The 22340-nt window shown below is 46.9% G+C and overlaps 1 protein-coding gene across 1 annotated transcript in view; it reads left to right on the plus strand.

The window, feature by feature from the left end:
• Window positions 1-270: 270 nt before the first annotated feature.
• The window catches only part of ATP1B4 (ATPase Na+/K+ transporting family member beta 4), a 35412-nt gene continuing 13342 nt past the window's right edge, over window positions 271-22340 (plus strand). The window contains exons 1-4 of the mRNA XM_043974220.1: window positions 271-516; window positions 9515-9677; window positions 18389-18517; window positions 18971-19075. Of these exons, the coding sequence (XP_043830155.1) occupies window positions 307-516; window positions 9515-9677; window positions 18389-18517; window positions 18971-19075 (607 nt within the window). The 5' untranslated portion in view covers window positions 271-306. The remainder of the gene's footprint in view (window positions 517-9514; window positions 9678-18388; window positions 18518-18970; window positions 19076-22340) is intronic.

Here is a 22340-nt window from a genome sequence, read left to right on the forward strand (position 1 = left end):
CTGATAGATGATAGCCTTATTATGAGCAAAGCAAGCTATTCTTGGCCATGCCCCCACCCCCACCCACCCCCAACCTCTACCCCAGCTCCTAACCCTCCCCCCCTTAACATCCAATTCTTTCTCAAGATATGCGAAATCTAGAGATGCCCATTGGATCCAGTGGATTCCTGGAGGCAGGAATTGGGGTGGGGGGGGCTCCTCTCATTCTGGAATTTCCCTGCCTCTTTATAAGTGATGAGCTTGCTTTTCTCCTAGAGGCTTTCCCTCCAGCAGAGCAGGGGGCCAATCAGTCAGGTAGCAAGGGAAATGTCAGCTTATTTCTGGGGAGGACTCTTGCCAAGAGGGCTCAGTGCCACGGGGTGCCCAGTGTCTGCAGCAGCCAGTGCCGCCAGTCACCATCTAGTCTTCCGACGGCTCACCTTCCTGGCCATTCCCACTTTCCCCCACCAAGCCATGGAAAGGAATTCCAAGTCTGCAGGGGCTGAAGACATTTCCCTGAATCTGACCAGCAAGCCAGTGAGTCCCAGGGAGATGTGGGATCGATGTCATGGTCGAACTGGTGGGAAGTGGGGTCTTTAGGGCTGGGGTGGTGGAGATCCGATTTCAGGATCGATAGTGATCGAACTAGTGCCTTTGGCCCTCTCAGCAGCCCAAAAATGATTACCCAGGGGCCTTGCTGCCAATCTTGAGGTTGGATGGGGGAGTAGGGCTGATAATTTGTTACTTCTTATGCTGGGGAGAAGTTAAATCAAAAGCTAGTCAGATTACCCAAATCTGGGGCTACAGGAAGGAAAGGGTGAGCAAACTTTGCATTTTTCCAAAGAGGGATCCCCTTTCCCCACTTGTTGCTCTCCTTATTTCAAAATTAACAATGAAAAGACTGGGGGAGGGGGACAATGTATATGTTCAACTCTATGAGAAGTGCTCCCTCATGATAAAGGTCCATACTCTGTAATTTCATCAAATAAATTGAAGGGATTCCATTGAGCAGGGATCCCTTAATCAATATTCCTACCATGCTCTCCCCCAAGTTAAAATATTTGCTATCCCAGAAAAGCAAACTGGAGTGTGTTGGAAACATTTGTCCACATTCCCAGTTCTGGATAGTCCTCTGGAGATCTGGCAAGGTTCAAATGGCACTTCTGTTGTTTTTGTTTGGGATTCTAGAATCGAAATGTATGCTCATACATCTGAGGGTAGGCTAGCCGTTCAGATTGTAAGGGATTAGGTGGGAGGAAGAAGAGAAGGAAACAGGGTGGCCTCTCTGGCAATCTTTGATATTCTTTGAGCCCAATAAGTCAGTTGGCCTAAGCATGATTAGATAGTATAGAGGTCCTGTGCTGAATTGAATATTCATAAATCAATTGCTCAGATTGCTTATCACATTTTAAAATGACACAAAATTAGGAGAGATGATTACTATCCTGGGTGACAATGTTAGTATCCACCAAAATCTTGACTGGCCTGAATGTCGAGATGGGTCTAGTAAGATGAAATTGGAAATAAATGTAAAGTTTTCAATTTGGGTTAAAAAAATCAACTTCCCAAGTACAAGATGGGGGAAGTGTGGCTGAAAAGCAGTTCATTTGAAAACAATCTAGGGGACCTTAGTGGACTGCATATGAATCAAAAATATGAGCCAGGAAAACTAATGTAATCTTAGGTTGCATTAAGAGGCATAGTATCTGGTACAGAGTTGGTGCTGGTGCTTTTGTACTTTGCCCTGGTCAGACTCCATCTGAAGAGTGTTATTCAGTTCTGGGCACTGAAGTTTAAGAAGGACATTGATGAGTTAGAAAAATGGGCACCCTGGCAACTTTCCTTTGATAAATCAGTCAAGAAATATTTATTAAGTGTCTACTATCTGTCAGGCACTATGCTAAGAGCTCAGGATACAAAAAGAGACAAGAGTCCAGTCCCTGGACTAGAATGAAAATAACTATGTATCAACATAGATAGATAGATACACATGCATATATATATATATATATATATATACATATGTATTATAAATAGGAAATAATTAACAGAGAGAAGGCAATAGATGGGAAAGGCTTCCTATAGAAGGTAGCATATTATTTGGGACTTGAAGGAAGCCAGGAGGGGGAGATGAGGTGGAAGAATGTTCCAGGCAACGAAGCAGCCAGTAAAAATGCCTGGAGTCAGGAGATTGAATGTCTTGTTCAGTTTACTCTGGCCTGGGGATTAAAGGGAAATTTAGCACCAACAGTTAAGCAGGGTGATCCCTGGAACAGGGAAAAGAGACTTCAATTCCCTAATCTCCGTGTATAATCTGTGAAAAGCCTCCCTTCCAAGGAGTTCATTCTTTCCACCCCAACACCCCCCCTTCCCTGTAAATGATGACAGTGTGCCTCAGTTTACACATCCAGCACGTTCAGAAAAATCATGGGCACTTGCTCTTTAAAGGAGCCCTGTGGAAATTGGTTCCATTAAACAAAATATTCTCCCATAAAGCCTGTAAACGCTCCCTAGTTCATCTTTAGCAGGCTGTCCAACAAGTATTCCTGGGCCTTCTCTATGCCCAGGACCAACTTAACACTTGGGGAAATCGATATTTTTGTAGGCTGGGTTTGCTTAGGCATTGGCCCATCTAGATGTGAAGTGGTCTCTACCTTCCATATACTCCAGGCAAGGGTGGATGGTGGGGCTACCCCATGACATTCACTTCAATACTGCAAGGACCCATGGGTCTATTAGCAGGGGACTCCTTCCAGAAGCACTGAGGGCCAACCCTCCCTGAATCAGGCCTTAATAGAGTTTTGTAGGAAATCGGAAGGTAGGTGCCAACTCATTAAGTAAGCTATTCCATAAAGCAAGCAGTCAGTTAACAAGCATTTATTAAGCACCTATTAGATTCCAGGCCCTGTGCTACATGAGGATCTTTGAAGATGATCATTTGCCTTATAACTCCAACCACTGTTCTCTCCAACCACCCATCCTTCTCATATACGTTGTTTTCCCCTATTAGAAAGCAAGCTTCAGGGCAGCTAGATGGCACAGTGGATAGAGCACCAGTCCTGGATTCAGGAGGACCTGAGTTCAAATGTGGCCTCAGAACTTAACACTTACTAGCTGTGTGACCCTGGGCAAGTCACTTAACCCCAACTACCTCACCAAACAAACAAACGAACGAACAAATAAACAAAAAAAACAACAAAACAAAACAAAAAAAGAAAGCAAGCTTCTTGAGGGTTAGAACTGGCTTGCTTCCTTGTCTTTGTAACCCCAGTGCTTAGCATAACATGTGACACATGAGTATTTAATAAATGCTTTTTCATTCATTCACAATAGTTCCACAATTCCTTAAAGGATCCCTTTCAAGCTTGGCAGAACCCTCCAGATCTGGGGTTGACAGAGCCTGCAGGAGCCCAGGGTCCCCCTCATCTCCCACTCCACACCCATGGCCACACACAACACAGTTCACTCTGTTGTCAGCAACTACAGTCAGTTACCCAGAGATTGATGGGGTTTTGGGGGGGGTTGTGGGGCAATGGGGGTTAAGTGACTTGCCCAGGGTCACACAGCTAGTAAGTGTCAAGCGTCTGAGGCCAGATTTGAACTCAGGTCATCCTGAATCCAGGGCCAGCGCTTTATCCACTGCGCCACCTAGCTGCCCCCATTGATGGGGTTTTTAAGTAGCTTCTCTAATACATTTCAGGTGAGGGTCCCCATTACCTGCAAGTTAGAGAGAACCCAATGGGATTGATACCCCCTTAACGCTTGGGTCCCACTTTCCATTTATTATTCTAGTCCCCTGAGATGGGCAGGGTAGGTATCATAGTACCATTTGGCAGATAAGGAATTGAGATCCTCAAAAGAGGGATTTGTCTAAGATCACATGGCTGACAAGTTGCATATTCTGGCCTTGAGTCTGGCTCATCTTTAAGTCCATCTAGTACCACCAGTAGGTGGGATTGTATCTACTGGAATCAATACTTAGTTGGTAAAAGGCTAATACACGTGACCTACAGTGAAACCAGCTCTATGAGATTGAGCTGCTGGCCATTAGGGAATAGGACTGATAGGTATGGGGTAAGAGTACAATGGGCCTAGCCAAGGAAAAAGTCGGAGAGAATGGTGGTGCTGGGAGTGTGCAAGGGCCAGAGAAAAGGAAGCTGGCTTGCAAATCAAGGGGTGGTTGGATGGAAGTCCCACCCTCTGCAAGGACAGGGCTTTGTATGCCTTCCAATAATTCACAAGATTCCTGAGCTCATCAGTGTGAGTGCTCCTGCCATCATAGCAGCTGTCCTTGGACATGGAGGTGTTGAGTCAATATTTTTGAAAGAAAGAAGGAAGGGAGGGAGGGAGGGAGGGAAGGAAAGAAGAGAGTGGAGGAGGGGAAGGGGGAGAAGAAGGAAGGAACAAATGAAAGGAGAGGGGGTAGAAAAAAGGAAGGGAGGGAGGAAGGGAAGGAGAAGAAGGATGGCAGGAAAAGAAGGAAGGCAGGAAAGGAAGGAGGAAAGGAAGGGAGAAAGGGAGGCAGAGAAAAGGAAGGAAGAAGGAAAGAAGGGAGGGAGGGAGGGAGAGAAGGAGGGGAAGGATTGGAGGAAAAAGAAGGAAGAAAGGAAAGGAAGGAGGGAAGGAAGGAAGGGAGAAGGGGAAGTAGAGAAAAGGAAGAAAGAAGGGAAGGAGGCAGAAAGAAATGGAGAAAGGAAGAGAGGGGGAAGGAAGAAGGGAGGAAGGGAATGAGAGAGGGAAGGAAGGAAGAGAGGGGAGGAGGGGAAGGGAGGGAGGAAAAAGAAGGAAGGGAGGAAGAAAGGGAGAGAGGGAGAGAGGAAGAGAGGGGGAGGAAGGAAGTAAGGAAGGAGAAAGGAAGGGAAGGAGGGAAAGTGAAGGAGAGAAGGAGGAAGATGGAAGTGAAAGAAGAAAGGAAGGGAAGGGGTGGGAAGGAGGCAGATGTAGCCATGTAAAGCTGTCAGAGCATAGTCTAAGCCAGCCTAGCATCTCTAGGGCGGCAGGGGGCCCGTCACTGCAGCGGCCCCCAAGAGTCACCCCCAAACAAACTTTCTGCCTTCCAGTCGTTGCTCCAGAGTCACTGATCCCTGATGCCCCCCAATCCCCAAAGTCAGATTTCAGAGCTGAGCTTCTTCCCTCCCCCCTCTTGCCCCCTCCCCAGCTCTTGGGCCAAGGGCCCTCCTGACCCAAGAGGCCTTGCTGCTGGCTCAGGGTTTCCTCTGTTCCTCCAGGCACTGTTGCAGGGCCAGTGGCCGAACGGTGCAGCAATGCAGTTGCTGTTGAGACTCAGCCAGCAGGCAGGGAGAAGGGAGACCAACATTGTCTGCTGCTGAAGCGAGGAGTCTTGGCAGACCCCCAGGGAGCAAAGAGCCAGCCACGAGCCAGATGGGCCTGAAGGGGGACCCAGTGCTAGGTTATTCTCCTTAGCACTATTATTTTCCTTATTATCATCATTGCTAGTGAGAGAACTCTGTCCCTTCAATCAAGGAGAATGATTGAGCTGTTCTATGAGGCAGACCTGCAAGAGCGACAGAGCCACAGATAGACACTGTCTCCATCTCCGACAGGCTCTGCCCTCTCTTTGCTTTCAGTCTAGCAGGGGAGCCAGGCCAATTCCACACACACTTGGTCTATACCTCCAGCGTACATTGAGGAGGCCCTGGATTGTGCATGTTCCCACCCCACAAAGCAGAGGCAATCAAGACAGGATTAAGGTGTTCCACAGGAGACCAGGGTGGCCAGAAGGCTTAGTGGAAGAGGTAGGTCCCTAGGTGGCCTTGGATTCAGGCAAGGAGGATAGGCAAGGGCATTGCAGATTGGGGACAAACTGAGCAAAGGCACAAGGCTGAATACCTGGCCTAGTTAGAGAGGAGGGTGGTTGTGGTAGAATAATGGGAGAGAAGGACAGGAAGGGTAGGTTTAGGGTCAGCTAATGGGGAGCCCTGAATGACAGGATCGGATTTGACCTCATCCTTTAGGCCTTTGGAGTTAACCCTTTAACCTTTGTGAGAGCCTCCTTATCTTTGTGGGTATTCTGGAAGCCCTGGGCAGTCAGGTGAGGCCTATAGACTGTCCCTTCTCAGAATCATTTTTTAAATCCATAAAATAAAATATATAGGATTGATCACAAAGGAAACCAATTATATCAGAATTTGTTGTTGTTCAGTTGTGTCTGACTCTCCGTGACCCCATTTGAGGTTTTCTTGGCAGAGATTCTGGAGTGGTTTGCCATTTCCTTCTCTAGCTCATTTAACAAATGAGGAAACTGAGGCCAATGGGGTGAAGTGACTTGCCCAGGGTCACACAGCTAGTGGGTGTCTTGAGGTCACATTTGAATTCTGGTCTTCCTACCTCCCAACCAAGGCTCTAGTCACTATAGCTCCACCTAGCTGCCCTTTAATTATATTGGAATATAATGATTATATTGGAATAAGACATTTAGAGCCTAAAGTATCAGCAGATTAGAATTTAGAACTAGAAGGAAATATCACAGTCATTTAGTCTCAGATCTCAAGATAGAAGGGCCCTCAGAGGGAGTTTAACCAGGCTCTCTCCTTTTCTAACAGAGGAAACTGAGGGTAAAAGAATGGGACTGATATGTCTAAGGTCATGATAGGGTAATGAGTCTAGAATAGGAAGGGGTCCCAGAAGCCCTTGAATCCAAGTATCCCATTTTACAGATGGGGGTGGGGTGACTAAAGGCTGATGCTGTGAAGTGACTTGTCCTAGGTCACTCACACAGGCAAGGTTTTCTGAGTGGGGAAGGACATGATCAACCTATGTCTTTGGAAGATTCATTTGGCAGCTTAGCAGGGGAAGAACTGGAGAGGAGAGAAGCAGAGGCAGGGAGGTCAGTGAGGTGTTTACTACAATATTCTGTGATGTTTAAAATCTAAATTGTGGTTGCCTTAAATTAAAGACTTTAGCAGCAGTCCTTGGGCATTAAACATTTATTAAAGCATACAGATATTCCCATGGAGTTCAGAAAATTAAGAAAAAAGCCTATTTAGCCTAGAGTTCCAGCCTGGTCTGGTTCTTCCTCAAGTCCTCTTCCACAAGCCTGCCTCAATCACGAACTCCCTCCAGCAAACTGATTGTGGAAGCTTTTTATAGGTCTGGAACAGAGGCGGTTCTTACACACTGCTTCAAGCTGATTGGTTGGCATCCTCCAAATCCATTGGTTCTGAAGGTGTTCTCAAGGTGTGATTACAATCCAGTTGACTTGAAGTAGGCTAATCAGCAGTTAATCACTCTCACTTGATTCAATCAGTCTAGATTAATCTCCTGGTGGGTCTTTGAGTATCTGCTAAATCTCATTATTTCATCACAATTCCAGGCAAGAGGCAGCATGGGCTTGGACCAGGGTGGAGGCTGTTATCAGAGAGAAAGGGACAGATACAGGAAGTAATGTGGAATGTACAGCACTTGGTGACTGTTGGATGTGGGGGCCAGTTTCCACTTAATGCTCCATTGAAAAGGACTTGGGAGTGAGAAGGATAGAGCTTAAGTCTCAGGTGGAGCCTGGGTGGCCTCCGAGGATAATGGAGGCAGGAGCTAATCACAAAGAGGAAGGGGAGCAAGTTTAGGGGGTAAGGAAGAGGAGTTTGCTGAATTGGAGACCATCCTATTTATTCTGACTCTTACCTCTTTGGGTAGGCCAAGGAACCAGGCCGGATTTTCCTTCAGTCAGCAGGGTCAGCTCTTGCTTAACTGCCCTGGTAGGAATCCAGAACAGTGGTCTGGATGACTCCAACCAGTGGATTATCCAAAAAACCATTTGAGTTTGGCTTTGGGAAACCTACGCAGAGCCTACTCATCTTTCCAGGCCTGGCTCACAACCCCGCCTCCCACCCCTTCCCCTCCACAGAGTCTCTCTTAACTGTTCCAACCCTTCTCTGAAATCTTGCAGAAGTCTGATGTCTCTGAGAAGATTCCCTTCACCTCTTCAAGACTGTTTCCTCAACTAGAAAATGAATGGGTTAGACTAGATGATTCCTTAGGTCCTTTCCAATTCTATCTATATTGATGATCTTGCCTGTGTGACCTTGGGCAAGTCATTTCACCCTGTTGGCCTCAGTTTACTCATCTGTAGAATGAGCTGGAGAAGGAAATGGCCAACCACTCCAGTAGCTCTTGCCAAGAAAACCCCAAATGGGGTAACCAAGAGTCAGACATGACTGAAAAATGATTGAATAACAAAGGCTTCCTTAGAGACACCTAAAGGAGTGAGTCTCTAACAGTAAAACTTTAGGCAGCAAAAATGGAACCCAATGAAACTTACCCCAGTGATAGCACTATTAGCCAGAAAAAAGAAAAGGATACAAATGTACAAAAAATATTTATAGCAGTTCTTTTTTTGGGGCAAAACTGGAAACTAAAGGAGTACTCAATTTGTAGAATGGCTGAACAAATCATGGTATGTGAATGTAATGGAAAACTAACGTGCTGTTACAAATTGTGAAGGAACAGTTTCAGTGAAACCTGGGAAGACTTGAATGAACTGATGCAGAGTGAAGTGAACAGAACCAGGAGAGCAATAACAATATTAGAAAGACAACCAACTTTGAAAGACTTCAAAACATTGATTATTGGCAATGAGCAAGCACAATCCCAGAAGGCCCATGGTCTTCTGATAGTACAGTGATGGACACAGGCTGCAGAAAGGCCAATATGACCATTTGTTTTGCTTGATCATACATATTTGTAATGGAAGTTTTTTTTTCTTTCTTCCAATGGGGAGGGGTAGTGTGAGGGAGAGAAAATAGATTTTTGTTCACTGAAAAAAAAAATTTAAAAATGTAAATATAATTTTTAAATTAAATTTAATTTAAAAATAAAAAAACTAAAGATGAGGGAAATTGAGGAGTGTGGGGGGATATACTTTTTGTTTGTTTGTTTTTGTTTTTGTGGAGCAATGAGGGTTAAGTGACTTGCCCAGGGTCACACAGCTAGTGTCAAGTGTCTGAGGTCATATTTGAACTCAGGTCCTCCTGAATCCAGGGCCAGTGTTTTATGCACTAACCCACCTAGCTGCCCCCAGGGAAATACTTTATTACTATATAGAGCTGTGTTCAAAGGACTGTGTGGTCCTCAGCTCTTCCTCTGACATAACCCATACTACACTTGAGAGTCTTTCCCTCTCAAGGCTTGCCTGGGGGTGGCCCATTCTCCAGTCTAATCTTTGACCTGAGCACTCAGAGTTAAGTAGAACCAAGGATGTCAGGAATGAATGTTGACACAAGCAGGCCTGGGAGTAGGGTAGATATAGAGGAGGTTGGGAACGCAGCTGGCCCCTCAATGAAAAGATTCCTGAATTTAAGTCAGAGGGAATAGTATCTTCCCCCCCTCAAAAAAATAACCAAGAAAGAGAGAAATCCTGCCTCTGGTAACAAAGGGTTGGATTATGGGAAAATGGAACTTTGAAATGCAGCCAATTCTTGAGTGGTTTTCCATTTATTTTTGGCCAGTGGGATGGGCTGTTGGAAAGTTTTTTTTTTCTTTTTCCAAAAAAGGGGGTTGTATTTTGTATTGGTTCCAGGAGAATGAGAATGAAGGGAACCAGCTTCACTCAGATGACCGGGACGAGGCCGAGGCCCAGGCCACCGAGCAGTGGAGTTTGGCGGCCAAAATGCAGCAAGTGAAAAATTACCTGTGGGACCCTGAGAAGAGGGAGTTTTTAGGCCGCTCAGGCCAGAGCTGGAGTAAGTGGGAATTCTCTGCTTTGCTTTGTGTCTTTGTGCCCCCCCCTCCACCCCGCCCCCGCTGATTTGTGACCCCGGGCTGGATGACTTCCGATGCCTCTCACAGCAGGACTTGGGAGACCCCCTGGAAAGGGCCTTGGGGCCAAGCCCACCCCACTGGAGTTCCCCCAAGGGAATAGTGGTGGAAATGACGGGGCTCTCAGTCTGTCATCGGGGGCTGAGAAAGCTTTTGGGCATGAAGAGATTTGGTATGACCAGGGAGTGTAATCAGAGTCTTGGTGGCTAAACTGGAAGGGAGCTTCAAGGTCATTTAGTTCAACCACTTCATTCAAAGGAAGAGGAAACAGGCCTAGAGAGGGGAAGAGAGTTCACAGGATCTTAGCTCTGGAGCCTGAAGGGGGCTTCTGAGGTCTAGGCCAACCTCACTTTACAGAAGAGGAGACTATGTCCCAGGGAGGGAAAATGACTTGTCTAGATCCTAGGTCTAGAGCTGAAGGGACCTCAGACACCACTTAGTGCAGCCCCGTCATTTTACAGAGGGGGAAACTGAGACTTTGGGAGGGGAGGGGCTTGCCCAAAGTCCTAGAAGTGGTAAATAAATGACTGAGCCAGGATTTGAACCTTTGGCCCCCAAATCTAGCACTCTTTCCATTGTACCAAACTGGTCACACAGTTAGTCAGTAACAGAACTGAATCCAAACCCAGGTCATAGGATCACGTATGAAAAACTTTACAGGAGAGGAAGCTGAGGCCAAGAGGTGAAATTATTTGCCCAAGGTCACATAGAGAGTAAATGGCAGAGATGGGGGTGGGTCTTCTAGTTTAAAATTATTTATACCCTCTGATATGCCTTAACCCCATGGTACAAAACTGGACTTCTTTCTTATAGAAAATGTAAATTCACCGAAGAGCTTCGTAGCAGATTCTTCACTTTTTAGTTGAATTCAATCCAGTTTGAGCCCTTAGTATGCAGAAGGCACTGTGCTAGGTCATGGGAGAGACAAAGACAAAAAGCAAAATGGTTACTACGTGCAAGGGATTTACACTCTTCTGGAGAACACGAGTTGGAAGCTAAGTACAGGCAAGGTAATACAAGAAGGGCCAGAATAGTAATAACTAGAATGGGGAAATGGGGGTGGGGTGGCATCTGGGCCAAGTCTTAAACGAAGGTCAAATTCTAGACCAGTGGAGTTGAGCAGAACACAGGCCAGAAGGTAGAGTGTTGTGAAAGGAAAGGAAATCTGTAACGAGAATGGAAACAGGAGTTTGGCAGCCCGATTGTGGAAGGCCTTCCAAGGCACACTGGGTTTGTATTTTATCCTATAGGGAACAAAGGAGCCAGAGGGAAAGTTCCCCATTGTGATCTTCCCAAACTGCTTCTGGTGGTTGTGTGAGGGTTGAATTAGGAAGGAGACTCAGACAAGATTCTTCACTTCAGAAAAGAATTCCCCACCGGGTTCCTTTTAAACAGCCAGCTCCCCATGGGCAGTAAAGTGTTTGTTTGCAGATGATCTACTTTCTGACATTCAGGCAGGGGGAAGAAACTGAGAAAATGACAGCTAGCAGGGGACTGGAGAGCCCTCAGATGAGGAAGAGAAATTAAGCATCCTGGGGAAAAAACAACAACAATCTTTGAGACACTGGGAAGATAGGATTTGAGTTTGCAAAAACCGGATTTGCGCACATTTGTGCAAAGTGCAACACAACTTGAAATCGGACCATATGAAATGGAACTGTATTTTGCATCTCCTTTTTATTGGAGCTAACCAAGAGAGCAGGAACCTACAGGCTCTGTATGGGCAAGATTGCTTATTCATGCCGGTGATAATTGAGCAAATACTTCATATTTACTGAAACTTAAAGGCAGTTTTGGCAAATATGAGTAATGACTAGAAAGCTGACCTCTGGGAGAGGAAGGGTACGGGTTTCAGTCCCATCTCTGACCTATACTGGCAGCTGTATGGCCATGGACAAGTCATTTTACCTCTTACAACTGCCCAGGCAATCCTCTCGAACTCAAAGTTGTATAGCGGGTGCTGATCTGTGTGGGTGAAGGGAATTTTCTCCCCTGAGAGTACCTCACATTAATGACTTGACCAAAATCGTGCCCCATTGTTTTTTTTTTGAGGGGCAATGAGGGTTAAGTGACTTTCCCAGGGTCACACAGCTAATGAGTGTCAAGTGTTTGAGGCTGGATTTGAACACAGGTCCTCCTGACTCCAGGGCTGTTGCTTTATCCATTGAGCTACCTAGCTGCCCCCCGCCCCCCCATCGTTTTATTCTTTTTTTTTTTTTAGTGAGGCAATTGGGGTTAAGTGACTTGCCCGGGGTCACACAGCTAGTAAGTGTTAAGTGTCTGAGGCCGGATTTGAACTCAGGTCCTCCTGACTCCAGGGCCGGTGCTCTATCCACTGTGCCACCTAGCTGCCCCATCATTTTATTCTTAATGCAGATACCTCACTGGTAAGATTTGGGGGGGAAGTATTAGACAGAGGTTGGCTTCGGTGGACAGCTCCGACCTTCTAATCCCGCTGTTGGCCCCCACCTTTGGAAGCGTCCAGAAGCCTGTGGTTTGTTCTGCTCTGCACGACACCCGAGGGTAGATGGGAGGAGCAATTCCCCCAGAAGAGTGGTTCTTCTGGCAGCTGGTAGATGAACTCGCCTCGAAGAGAGTGACTTTAGGACCTAAGGCTAGGCAGGCAGAGATAGGCACCACCTGGGATAGCCCCCCAGAGGGGCTCCTAGGTATGGGAGCGGCAGAGAAGCAATGAAATTCTGGGGGCAGTATGGTAAGAAGGGAAAAGAGAGGTGCTCTCGAGAGGGAGGCAGGATCTGAACCCAGCTCCACATGACTCAGAGCCTGACTCTCCATAGCTCCTCCAGTCTAGTCCTATGACCTCTTGCTGCTTGCTGCTAACTTCACCTTGTCTGTCGAGGAGAGATCACCCTCCTTAGAAAGAGAAACCAGGAGGTGAATGGCTGATGGCAGATCAGGGCCCTGCAGAGGGTGTGGTCGGTGTGGACTTTGCCACTGGTTCCATGGGGACAGTAGGACAGTGCAGATGTCACAGGTTCCAGTGTCTGAGCTGCTGCCTGGGTCAGCAGTAGACTAGTTAAGTCTCACTCCCATAGCCGAGGAGTTACTGAGGCCTGTGGACTCTGCTGATCTACCTCTCAAATCTGCCCCTTCCTCTTGCTTTTAGGTCCCCCTCCCCAGTTCAGGACCTCATGTCCACCTACCTGGATACATCTTTCTGCCTCCACTCTCTCTTCTTCCTTTCTACCCTTCCAAATTAACCTTCTCTCAGCATAAATCTGATTGCCACTATCCTGCTCAAAATCCTTCAGTGGCTCCCCATTGCCTCTATAGTCCCAACTTTCTGGTCTGACTCCAGCCTAGCCCACCTGCTGACAGCCAAATTAGACTCCTCATGGTTCCCTATGGACACCTCACACTCCTGCTTTTGTTAATGCTGCACCTTCTACCTGTAAGGCTACCCTTTCCCCTTTCGCCCTCTTGAATTCCTACCCTTTAATTTCAATTCCTACCCTTTAAAGTCCAACTCAGATGCCACAGCTTCCAGGAAGCCTCCCCCACTCCTGACACCTCCCCACTAATGACCTTCCCCTTCCTCCTCGGACTGCATATAACCCCTTATGTCATTCTTATGCCTTGCTCCATAATAATGTGTTCATGTTATTCAAAATTCATTTATTTAATAAACATTAAGTAAGCACCTACTGTATGCCAGGCACAGGAACACAAAACCAAAATATTTCTGATTCAAGGAGTTTACATTCTGTTGTAAGAAGGAGCATTGAAGCTGAGACTCAAAGGAAGCTGGAGATTCAGAGAGATAAAGGTGAAGGTAGGAGGGCATTCCAGGCATAGGAGACAGCCTGTGCAAATGCATGGAGGTGGGTGATGGAGTATCCCACACAAAGAAAGCCAATTTTACTGGACCACAGAACCCATGAAAGGGAGTGATGTGCAGTGAGCCTGGGAAAGTAGGCTACCAGTGGATTGTGAAGGGTTAAAGCCAAATATATGACAGAGGAGTTTGTACTTGATCCTAGAGGCCATAGGGAGTCCTTGAAGCTTCTTGGGGAGGGGAGTGACATGGTGAGGCTACAATTTGATGGCTATGTAGAGAATAGAATGGAGTAGGGAGAGACTTGGGGGAGGCAGACCTGTTTGGAGACTGTTTCCATAGTCTGGATGAGAGAGGAGGAGAGACCTAGCAAGTGTGGTGGCTGTGCAAGTGTACAGAAGGGGACAGAATGGAGAGAGGGTGTGGAGGACAAATGACCAGATTTGGCACCTTGCTGGATGGGACTCATCCAAACTGTGACTCTGTGCATAGTAGGCATGTAAGAAATCTTTGGAAGCTGAGGGTGAAGTTGGAGGGATGCTCACACTGGGGCCTGAGTCAGAGAATACTGTGAGCTCATAAGTGAACAAGAAAATGTCCCCTTTCCACTCTGGGCCTGTCTGGAAAGGCCCATGCCTTTGCCAGGAAACAGGCAATGGGTACTATGAGGGGCAGGAGACAGGCAGTGAGTGGGATGGGGGACAGGGGACAGGCAGTAGTAGAATGGGGGGCACGATGCAGCATGGAAATGCAGATACCTTTGCCAGGGGACAGGCAGTAGGTATGTTGGGAGGAGGGGGCGGCAGTGCGGCATTCTGTCCCAATCAGATTGATGGTATTCATCCTGAGCCACTGTTTTCTGGGAAGATTGTCTGAGCTGAGGCCTCCCCTCACCCCAGGAGAGAAGGAAGCCGACCCAGAGGAGTGATATAAACAGTGACTCACCCTGCTTAGCTTCATCCCTAAGAGCCCAGCCTTTCAAGTCTTTCCCTGAAGGATTGCAGATCGGGAGAGGGAGGCTGGGCCAGGGTTGGGCTGGGCCCTCAGATGGGGCCCTCCCCCAAACACCTCAGCTCCCCCTCTCTGCCGCCCCCATGCTGTAGGCCAGTCCTCCACACAGCAGCCCTGCTGCACTGCTCTCTGCTCTGGGGTCAGACTAATGAAAGTAATGGCTAACCTTCAGACTAGGAGCATTTTACCAATCCAGGTAAATAAATACTCTCTGGCCAGGACACCTTTAAAGAATTCAACAATTGTCAGTCATTAGCACTGGAGTTTGAAATAGTTTTGTCAGCTTAACCTTAGCGGAGGAGTTCTTGGGGGGGGGCGGGAAGGAACAGGAGGTTTGGATGAGGTGGGGGCTAGGGTGTGGGAAGAGCCCCAAACAGCCAAGGGGAGGGTGCCATGGTAGAGTAAAAGGAGCTCTTACTTGAGAGTAAGAGGACCTGGGTTCAAATACCACCTCTGGGGGGCAGCTAGGTGGCGCTGCAGGGGATAAAGCACCGGCCCTGGATTCAGGAGGGCCTGAGTTCAAATTCAGCCTCAGACACTTGACATGTACTAGCTGTGTGACCCTGGGCAAGTCACTTAACCCTCATTGCCCCGCAAAAAACCCAAAACAAAAAACCCAAATACTACCTCTGACACTTAATATCTATGTGACCTTGGGCAAGTTACTTTGCTATTGAACTGACTGGCTTCTCCTCCTTAAGCCCCAGTTTCCTTCCCTGTAAAATACAGGGGGGAGGGGGGAGATTGGATTAGATGGCCTCTGAAGTCCCTTCCAGCTCTAGATCTAAGATACTATGGGTGACCTGGGACAGGTCACTTCCCCTTCCTGGGCCTCAGTTTCTTCCTCTGTAAAAGGTTGGCCTAGATGATCTCTGAGACTCCTTCCAGCGGGAGATCTAGAATCATCTATGATCCTTCAGGAGGGTGAAGAAGTAGAGAAAATCAGCTTACTCCTGTCCTAAGTCTTGGCTCTGGTTTTCAAGGGTTTGGGAGGAGGGTCTCAGGGATGGGAGGTGGGAGAAAAAAGAAGCCAACCTTGTCCCAGGCTCAGCAGTCTCTCCTCCAGGCAGCTAGAAGGAGCTTCTGAATACCACTATTAGGTCTTTTCCCCAGGGAGATCATGGAAAAGGGAAAAGGGCCCACATGTACAAAAATATTTATAGCTGCTCTTTTTGTGGTGGCAAGGAATTGGAAATTGAGGGGCTGCCTCAATTGGGGAATGGCTGAACAAGTTGTGGTATATGAATGTAATGGAATATTATTGTGCTGTAAGAAACAATGAGCAGGAGGAGTTCAGAGAAACCTGGAAGGACTTACATGAACTGATGCTGAGTGAGATGAGCAGAACCAGGAGAACATTTTACACAGTATCAACAACATTGTGTATTGATCAGCTGTGATAGACTTGACTCTTCTCAGCAATACAATGGTCCAAGATAGTTCCAAAGGACTCATGATGGAATGTTCTCCACATCCAGAAAAAAAGAACTGTGGAATCTAGATGCAGATTGAACCATACTATTTCTATTGTTTTTTGTTGTTGATGTTTATCTTTTTTGAGGTTTTTCCTTTTTGCTCTGATTCTTCTCTCATAACATGACTAATGCAGAAATATATTTAATGTGATTGTGCATATGTAACCTATATCAGATTACTTGCTGTCTTGGGGAGGGAGGAGGGAGGGGAGGGAGGGAGAAAAATTTGAAACTAGAAATCTTATAAAAAACAAATGTTGAAAACTAAAAAAAAGAAGGAGCAGGGGCAGCTAGGTGGCGCAGTGACTAAAGCACCGATCTTGGAGTCAGGAGGACCTGAGTTCAAATCCGGCCTCAGACACTTAACACTTACTAGCTGTGTGACCCTGGGCAAGTCACTTAACCCCAATTGCCTTGCAAAAAAAAAGAAGGAGCTTCTGGAGGGTTTAGGATCAGAGGATTTTAGAGCAACAAGTATTTATTGAGTGCCTACTATGTGTCCTAACAGAGATAATTCCAACCTCGGAAGCCCTCTGAGAGTGAGAGAATGAGAGTTCTCCAGACAAACCACAGCTTCCCCTCATTTCCCCCATCCCTGAGGACAGAGTTTTTCTTTGGAGCCCCTCAGGATGGAGTCCCTCAGAGCTCAGTTATCCCACCTTCTCCCCTAGGGGGAAGAGGCAGACCCCATCAGAGGGCAAGCCCGCCAAGTCCAGGAGTCAGCTGGCTCTGTCTTTCCATCAAGAGACTCACTGAATGGAATCCCAACCCAAGCGTGTCTTTTGGCTCTGTCTTAGACCCCTCTTCCCCTTCTTACTTGGTGACTTCATCAGCTCCCAAGGGTTCAATTATTATCTCTTTGCAAATGACTTGCAGCATAATTTATCCAGCCTAGTCTGTCTCCTGAGTTCCAGGCCCCCATCACCAGCTGCCCATTAGACAATTCCAACTGGATGGTCCATAGACATCTCCAGTTCAACATGGCCAAAACAGAACTCATTATCGTTTCCCCCAAACCCTCCTCCTTTCCAAGTTCCCCCCTTTTTTTGAGGATGCCGCCATCTTCCCAGACACTTGGGCTTGAAACTTTGGATTCATCCCCTGACTCTTCCCAGTCCTTGTGATCAGTCTCTCTCTGGGTCTTGTTCATTTGACCTCTGCCACATCTGCGTGTCTTTCCCTTTACTCACAGAGCCTCGTCTCCTGGACTCTTGCAATCGTGTCCTAGCTGTGACCCTATGAAGCTGCTATTCTCTCTCCTCTCCAGTCTGTCCCATACTCAGGTGCTAAAGTGATACTCCTAAAGTCCAGCTCGGCCCTTGGTACTCCCCTAGTCCCTCCAAAATTAAACACAAACACTTCTGGCATTGAAAGCTCTTTGCAGCTGACCAGGAGGCAGCCTGGCACAGTGAGCATAACACTGGACGGGAGTCAGGAAAATCTGAGCTCAAATCCCACCTCAGAGGCTTATTAGCTGTATGACCTGGAACAAGTCACTTAACCATCTTGGGCCTCAGTTATCTTATCTGTAAACCAAGAAAGCTGGGCTCAATGATCTCTACTGTTCCTAGAGCTTTAAATCTTGAATTCTATAGTCCTATCTTTCCAGGTTGGTTGCCCATCATTCCCCTTCATGCAGACTATAGTCCAGCCATATTGGTTTCCTGCTATCCCCTGTATATAACCACCCCCTCTCCTATCTCCATGCCTATACCAGGCTGTCCTGAATACTTGGAATGCCCTCCCTTCTCACCTCCAGAATCCCTTCTCTGTGAAGCCCACCCTGATTCACACTGCTGGTGGCTTGAGCCTACCCTCCCCATCACACCTTACTGCTCTAGGCAATTGTCTAAGCCAGTGTGTTGCAAGAGAAAGCGTCCATTTGTGTGGGGAGAAGAAACTTCTCACCTGGGGCTCCCTATTCAAGTGAAATCACACCTCTTGTCCCTCTCCCCTTCAGTTGAGTACATCTATCCTTGAGCTCATCCTGTTTCCCCTTGAAATCAGGGACGGCTTCATTTGTATCCCTAGCACTTAACTTGGTGCCTGGCACAGGATATGCACTTCAGAAATGTGTTTTGATTGAGTCATTGACTGATTGCACAGGGAAAGTACAAAGGTGACCTTCAGTTAGGGCCCTGTTCCCGAATGATCACATATTCCAAATTCATGAGATCTGCCAGAATGAGGTGGGGCACAAGGGTGGGGAGTGGGTCTATGGATTGCATAGTCCATGGTCCCAAATGAGTGGGACCAAGGGAGTGTGGGCTCTTCTTATTTCAGAGCTGCTGGGACCTAGGAGGTGGGGATTTGGGGGGACCCTGACCTGTCCTTCTTTTGGCTTCTACCATAGGTCTGATTTTACTCTTTTACCTTCTCTTCTATGCCTTCCTGGCTGGGATGTTCACTCTGTGTATGTATACCATGTCGCTGACCATCAGCCCTTACATCCCTACCTACAGGGAACGAGTGAGTCCCCCCGGTAAGTGAGTCCCCAAGACCAGTGCCAAGGCCATCCTGAACCACTGTCTCAAGGCTGTCTGCACCGCTTGGCCAGCCTTTGCTTGCTACCAGCTCTTCCCGGCAATGACTTAAGGATGCAGTTATTAAGAGGGAATATAAAATGGAACTTGGCAAATGGTGGCCCATTTCATTTGGATTGCCTGGGGTGGGGGAGGAAATGGTTTTATGGGAATAGAGATACATCTTTAAAGGGGATGGGACTTGGGGGCAGCTAGGAGGCACTGCAGTGGATAAAGCACTGGCCTTGGATTCAGGTGGACCTGAGTTCAAATCCGGCCTCAGATACTTGACACTTACTAGCTGTGTGACCCTGGGCAAGTCACTTAACCCTCATTGCCCTGAAAAAAAAAGAAAAAAAGGGGGATGGGACCAAGCCTGGGTTAATCTAACCAAGGTCCATTTCCCTTGCCAGGAGTTATGATCAGGCCCTACACATCCAGCTTTGTCTTCAATTTCAACGTATCTGAACGTAGCTCATGGGTTTCTTATGTGGACAGCTTGCATCACTTCCTTCAGGGTAAGTCCATCATCCAGATAGGGAAGATGGGGGAATTAAGGTATTTCTGAAAGTAGGAGCTCCTAGAGGGGATGCCTGGACAGGTAGAGGGTTATCCTCTAAGGCCCCTTACAACTTGGACCAAGGCTGGTTAGATGTGGTGGAACTAATAATTGTGCCCATTTCTGATTTCATTTGAGTTTCACAACAGCCCAAACTGGGTTGTGACTAGCAATACTCTCAAGTATTCTTTTTTTTTTTTTTTTTGGTGTGGGGCAATGGGGGTTAAGTGACTTGCCCAGGGTCACACAGCTAGTAAGTGTTAAGTGTCTGAGGCTGGATTCGAACTCAGGTACTCCTGAATCCAGGGCCAGCACTTTAACCACTGCGCCATATAGCTGCCCCTCTCTCAAGTATTCTTAATGCCCTGATGGACTTGGGATCTCATCCCTTCCAATATTCCCTGCAGTATTTTACATTATGACCCAACCCTGCCCGATTTTACTCTGTACCTCTTATCCATGTTCTCCCAGTAGTTCACCCACCATGTTGGGCCTTCCTCAATGTCTCTTGACATCCTGTGGGGCATCTGAGCTGTCAAAAGGTCGTTTATCACCATGTGACATCTCCATTTTTATTCATACATTTCCTTGACAATATCCCTCACTCCTACTTTTTTTTCCAAAGTAGTACAGTGAGAAGAACACTGACACTGGAGGCAGAGGACCTGGGTTCAAATCCTACTTCTAATGCTTACTGCCTGTGAGACCTTGGGCAAGTCCTTTCCCTTCCTCTGGGCCTCAATTTCCTTATCTGGAAAATGAAAGTGTTGGCCTAAATGGCCTCCAAGATCCCTTTCAATCCTGCCTCAGACACTTGACACTTACTAGCTGTGTGACCCTGGGCAAGTCACTTAATTCTCATTGCCTCACAAAAAAAAAAAAAAAGATCCCTTCCAACTCTGGATCTATGGTCCTATGATCCTGAGTGACTTTGGGAAAGTCACCTCTCTGAGCCTCAGTTTTCTTACCTGGAAAATGAAGGGGTTGGACTAGATGACCTCTGGGGTTCCTGACAACCCTATGCCCTTTCCTTCACCTTCTCTGTAATACTAATTTTTAATTTCTTGGAGACCATTGTTTCATGTCTCACAGACATACAACACCCCATAGGATTCTGGGATGAAAAGATGGGCCTTTGTTTCTGGGTGGTGCTAGAGTCATTATTATCCCCATTTTAAAGATAAAGAAACTGAACCCTTGGGGTAAAGTGATTCACCCGTGATCATACAGCTAATAAGTATCAGAGAGAGAATTTGAATCCGGGTTTCTCCTGAGCAGTATTTTTCTATACTGACACATTTTGGAAGGAAGAGTGATCATTTCTCAGGGTGAGACACTTTCCGTGGAGAGAGCTAGTGTCTGGACTCCTTGGTATTTCTGAGACTAGTGGCACAGAAGTGCTGGAGCCCCCAATTTAAGCATTTTGCACCTAAATGTGCCAGCTGAGATTAGTTAGAATCTTTGGTTGCATCTTTCTGGACTCTACAGGATCAACCATCCGTAGTTCAGTAAATGATGCAGTGGCTATATTTACTGAGCCATCAATTTTCCTAACAGAGGGATCTGGGTGGCTTAATGAATAGATCACTAGACCTGTAGTCAGCAAGATCTGAGTTTAAATCTTGCCTCAGACACTACTAGACCTAAGAACTCAGAGAACTATAGATCTTTTCTTTTTTTCTTTTTTTTGGCAGGGCATTGAAGGGTTAAGTGACTTGCCCAGGGTCACACAACTAGTAAGTGTCAAGTGTCTGAGGCCAGATTTGAACTCAGGTCCTCCTGAATCCAGGGCCGGTGCTTTATCCACTGTGCCACCTAGCTTTCCCCGAACTATAGATCTTTGAGCACAAATGGTCAGGGCTAGGAGGGACCTCGGGTTCATTCCAGTGACAGAAGATGTTGGGTTTTCCCAGTGACAACTGCACAATTTTCATCCTTCCCACCATCCCTGTTACTCAGTTTCAGCCACTGGCCAATCAGATAATGAGCCTGAGAGCTGAAATCAGAGGGGAAAGCCAGTCAAATGAGTTTAACTGTCTTAATTAGCATGGCTTGAGAGAGGCACTCTGGTAGAAAAGGCATAGTACTGGGCTAAGTCAGGTTTGAGACCCAGCCTTGTATGACTTTTGTATGCCCAAGGTCATGGTATGCCTTTGGGCAAGTTTCTGAGACTGAACCCCTTTCTTTTTTTGATACAAGAACAAATGTTATTTTTATTGTGTATTTGGTCCCACATCAGTTGGGCCGTTGGGCTGCACAATGGTCAGAGTGCTGGGCCTAGAGTCAGGAAGACCTGAATTCCACTCTGGCCTCAGACACTAGGCTGTCTGAAACTGGGCACATTACTCAATCTGTGTTTGCCTCAGTTTCCCCTGAACCCCTTTCTGAGCTTGATTTTCTATCCACACCATGAGGAGCTCAGAGTAGAACAGGGGAATACACTGATTATGTAATCAAAAGGCTTGGGTTCAAATCCCACTACTTATGCTTAATCTGTGTGCAAATCACTCCACACCTTTCCTCAACCCTAAGATGACAAGGGTGGACTAGGTGGCCTCTAATGTCCCTTCCAGCTTGAGATGTGTGTCCTGTGTAATGATCCAAGTACTGGATGGTGAGTCAAAAAGACATGGGTTTGGGGGCAGCTAGGTGGCACAGTGGATAAAGCACTGGCTCTGGATTCAGGAGGACCTGAGTTCAAATCCAGCCTCAGACACTTGACACTTACTAGCTGTGTGACTCTGGGCCAGTCACTTAACCCTCATTTACCCCGCAAAAAAAAAAAAGACATGGGTTCAGATCCTGCCCCTGGTACTCTATAACCATGGATGAGGCACTTCTTTCTGCCTCAGTTTCCTCGGCAGTAAAAAGAGGAGGTTGAACTGGATGGCTTCTGAGGTTTTTCTAGCTCATGATCCTGTGTAACCTCCCTGGGCCTCAATTTCCTTCCGTATAAGATGAGAGAGCTAGCTGGCCATGAAGGTCCCTCCCAGCTCAAGAGCTCAGATCCTATAGCTTGATGGTCACTAAAGTTCCTTCCAGATCAAATCTTTGACAAATTTCTTTGAACAACTGGAAGCAACAGGGCAACTGTTTAAGAGAGGGGACTGCTAAAAGGAGCAGGTCCCAGAAGCAGAAATATCTTGGAGGCAGAGGATCAGTTTCACTCCCATGAGGCCCCTGGGGTTTTGCAATAAGGGTCAGGCCCATGTCATATTATTTTT

This window comes from Dromiciops gliroides, chromosome X (assembly GCF_019393635.1).
Source record: "Dromiciops gliroides isolate mDroGli1 chromosome X, mDroGli1.pri, whole genome shotgun sequence".
Classification (NCBI taxonomy): domain Eukaryota; kingdom Metazoa; phylum Chordata; class Mammalia; order Microbiotheria; family Microbiotheriidae; genus Dromiciops; species Dromiciops gliroides.